Raw genomic sequence first — 3,562 nt, forward strand, 5'->3', positions numbered from 1 at the left:
CAGTGTCAGATCAGAATGAGACTTATTGACTTAATTGTTATTACTATTGATTTATTATTTGTATTGCGGTAGTGGCTAGGCACCCCAGCCGTGGACCAGGACCCCATTGTGCTACATGTTATACAAACAAAATAAAATGATAGCCCCTGCCCCAAACAGCTTGCAATCTAATGGGATTTGTCCAGCTAACTATCCAACTCTTGCTTTGAGAAAGTAGGCTACCTTACCCTTGTTTTGGTCTGTTTAATTGTATTATTTCTTGGTGACTCTATCCTCTCAGACTGTATGTACCTTTAACTAAGTCATGCTGATGAGACTATAATTATCAATTGAATAGTAGAACTCTGAAATTCAAATGGTTCCATATGCATCTGTCTATCTAAGGTACTTATATGCCAGTGACCTAGAGGTAAAAGACTGCATATCTCATTGTCAGTCCCTGAGCCAACCGTCCCCTCTGTCTCCTCTACTCCCCACCTAACACATACTCAGCTTTTATTTTCTGCTTTGTCCAATTTCACAGCTGAAGGCTGACGAGAGGATCATCAAAACGGAATACGGGCTGCTGATCCGCAGCCTGCAGAGAAAGGACACAGGGGCGTATTACTGCAAAGCGCAGGAGCACACGTTCATTCACACCATCGTGAAGTTAAATTTGAACGTCATAGAGAACGGGCACATGGAAAGCACTCAGAAAACGGAGGAAGAAGAGGGACGGGGGAGAGATTTGCTTACTGAGTCGCGGCTGAGGTACAAGGATTACATCCAACTCGTCAGCAGCCCCAGCTTCAGTCTGGATGAATATTGTGAACAGATGTGGCACCGGGAGAAGCGGCGGCAGCGGAACAAAGGTGGGGCAAAATGGAAGCACATGCAAGAGATGAAGAAAAAGCGAAATCGAAGGCACCATGAACCTGTCAGCAGCCCACATGCCAGGCCTACATCTACGTAGTTTTATAGTCTATTTAAAGAAAGGACGTTTAACATGCAAAAATACTGTGTTCTGTTTTGTGCATCCTTCCTATTCATTAATATTGCTTCACACTGAGATTAGATAACGCACAGTCATTATGGGTCTGTACAGGACTGCACTGTAATACTGGAATATTATAGCAAATGACAAATTCCTTATTTGAGCACCGCACTCAAGGCAATAATTCCAAATCTGGGTTTTTTCCCAGAAATTCAGATTTTGTAGTTAACACTTAGTGAGAAGCTGATTCATGACATATGTCATGTGGGTGTTCCATGGCTTCCCTGGCATAATTTTTATATTAGATTTAAAGTCTTTGTTACAGTGCATTATTAATTGACTGCTACATTCCACCCGAGAGTTGGCTGCAGTTCAGGGGTATGTAGATGTATTTGTAAAAGTGCTTGGGGTCTTATAAGGATGGGAGGTGCCATATAGATACAGGCCATTTTGTGACAGATCTGCAAAACTATACTAAATTACCCATTGGACATATATTTAGGTACATGGGTGGCATTTGCTAACACAGAGAAGCAAAGCAAAAAATCAAATTAAATATAAGCTTAGCAGTAACACTTGTTTTCCCCTTTAAAAATGTGATCACATTTTAAGAGGAGGAAATGTAGAGCTTTATTCATTAGGACAAAAGCAGCCTCTAGTTTGCAGTCCCTCTGATGAAATGTAATCTTGACTCAAATTGAAACTGCCAGCAAGATACTCGAGAGTAAATTTCGTAAGAAGCACGTGGGAGGTACGTGCACAAACCCTATTAACAAATAATGGGATTTCTGCCTTCACCTCTATTGTCTTGCTGAAGATTTTATCCTGAATGTCTCCACTCACCTCTACAACTCTAACCCTCGTCTGGCTTCATTTTCTGGAGTATGGTTAGTTTGTTGTGGAAAAAAAGAGGAGCGGAGAACACACACGCACAAAAACCCTTCCACACTTGATGACAAAAGACAATGAGGGAAACATATTTGGTGACAGACAGAAACTGACAGTGCTCTTACGCCAGGTATAACAATGGGGAGAGAGCAGACATTCCTCAGACTTGTGTATTTGTTTTATAAAAGTTCTTGTGTATTTCAAACAAGGCATTGTGTTGTTGGAATTAATACTTTTTTATTATAATTAAATAAAAACAAAAAGAGCCCACATGTAAATAAACAGAAGTAGAAGTTAGAGATGAGCAGCTTTGTGATTTACAATAACATCATTTGTAAAGTGTTCCTAGTTTTGCCTTCTGCGCTTTAATAAGATAAATCTTCTTGTATGAGCAAGAGACACTGTGCTTCCTTCAGATCTGATTTACACCAGTGTAACTCCATTGACTTCATTGGACTTTCTCCCAATTTACACTAGTGTAAGCAAGATCAAAATCAGGGCTATTGCCTCTTCTCATGCTTCGCAGCCCCTCTCCCCCACTCTACCAAACCTCCCCCTTTCTGCCTTTCACGCCTCTTTGAGTGTGAAATGACAAATTAGCCACTTCCTCACATGGAAGAAAGCTTTGATGGATACTAAACCGACAGACTTTACTTGTTTCTCATGCATTCTACATGTCTTGAGAGCAAAGTCTGTGGGAACGCCATGTAATTGGTGTGCAAGGAACCAAGAACTTTGGCTCTGCATGCTGGAGATTATCCCTATCCGCTACCCAATGTGTGCGCATTCAGTTCCTGATCAATAATTGTGTCCGCACAATCTGTGCCATCGTACATTTCCTTTCTGATAAATGATACAAATATGGTGATGTGTTTTTCAGATTGTAGAAAGGAACCTCAGCTGACTCAAAGTTTATTGTAAAAAAAACTAAAACTGAATGTGCATGTATTGTATAAAGACAGAGATTTTAGATTCTTTGTTTTTTTCATTAAGATACGTTAGTTAATTAGAAGGCATTAGGTAGTTTGTGTACAGTACTTCGATAGTGTACTCTGCAAGTGTTAAATATTATAAAAGATGAGAGGGGAGTTTCATTGTACAGGACCTTTAATCAAAGAGACTGATGTCCTAGGCTCTTATTAGTAAGCTTAGTCCTTACTACTCTGAGTAGCCTATTAATGTCTATAGAACTTTTCACAGTAGTAACCATTATGCTCAGAAATCAGCTTGTACAGCAATAGCACCTTAGGCCAAGATTTTCAAAAGTGACTAGTGATTTTGCCTGCCCTTATGTTTGTTGCCCAATTTGAGACTCCAGAAGGGGTGTGATCCTGTTATCCTTTTTGAGGCCCCTTTAAGAAATCTCAAATTGGACACCCAAAAAATGAGACACTCAAAATCTTGAATCCCTTTAGAATTTTTTTGCCTAAGGATGACTGCAGTCACCATACAGAACCCACCGATGTATTCCTTGTTGTATTTTATCAGTCCAGAGAGTACCATCTCTCAGACTTGGTCCTCCGGGGAATGAGTGGTGCCACGCCATGACTAAGCTAAGGTGCTAGCATCAACTGATCCATCTTAGGCCCATGCTTACATGTACTGACAAGGGGCCTGCTCCTTCTCCCACTGAAGTCAATTGGCTCAGTATTGTAATTATTGATTACAGCACAAACCCTACTTACCTTCTTCATGAAAGTA

At 40.4% G+C, this 3,562-nt stretch overlaps 1 protein-coding gene across 5 annotated transcripts in view; it reads left to right on the plus strand.

The window, feature by feature from the left end:
* Positions 1-2,577, plus strand: part of LOC117874863 (semaphorin-3D) — a 195,283-nt gene extending 192,706 nt beyond the window's left edge. For all 5 annotated transcript variants that reach the window (XM_034765512.1, XM_034765476.1, XM_034765486.1 and 2 more), the window contains exon 18: positions 524-2,577. In XM_034765512.1, coding sequence (XP_034621403.1) covers positions 524-952 — 429 coding nt within the window. In that variant the 3' untranslated portion in view covers positions 953-2,577. The remainder of the gene's footprint in view (positions 1-523) is intronic.
* The last annotated feature ends 985 nt before the right edge of the window (positions 2,578-3,562 follow it).

The sequence above is a fragment of the Trachemys scripta genome, chromosome 1 (genome assembly GCF_013100865.1).
Source record: "Trachemys scripta elegans isolate TJP31775 chromosome 1, CAS_Tse_1.0, whole genome shotgun sequence".
NCBI lineage: Eukaryota > Metazoa > Chordata > Testudines > Emydidae > Trachemys > Trachemys scripta.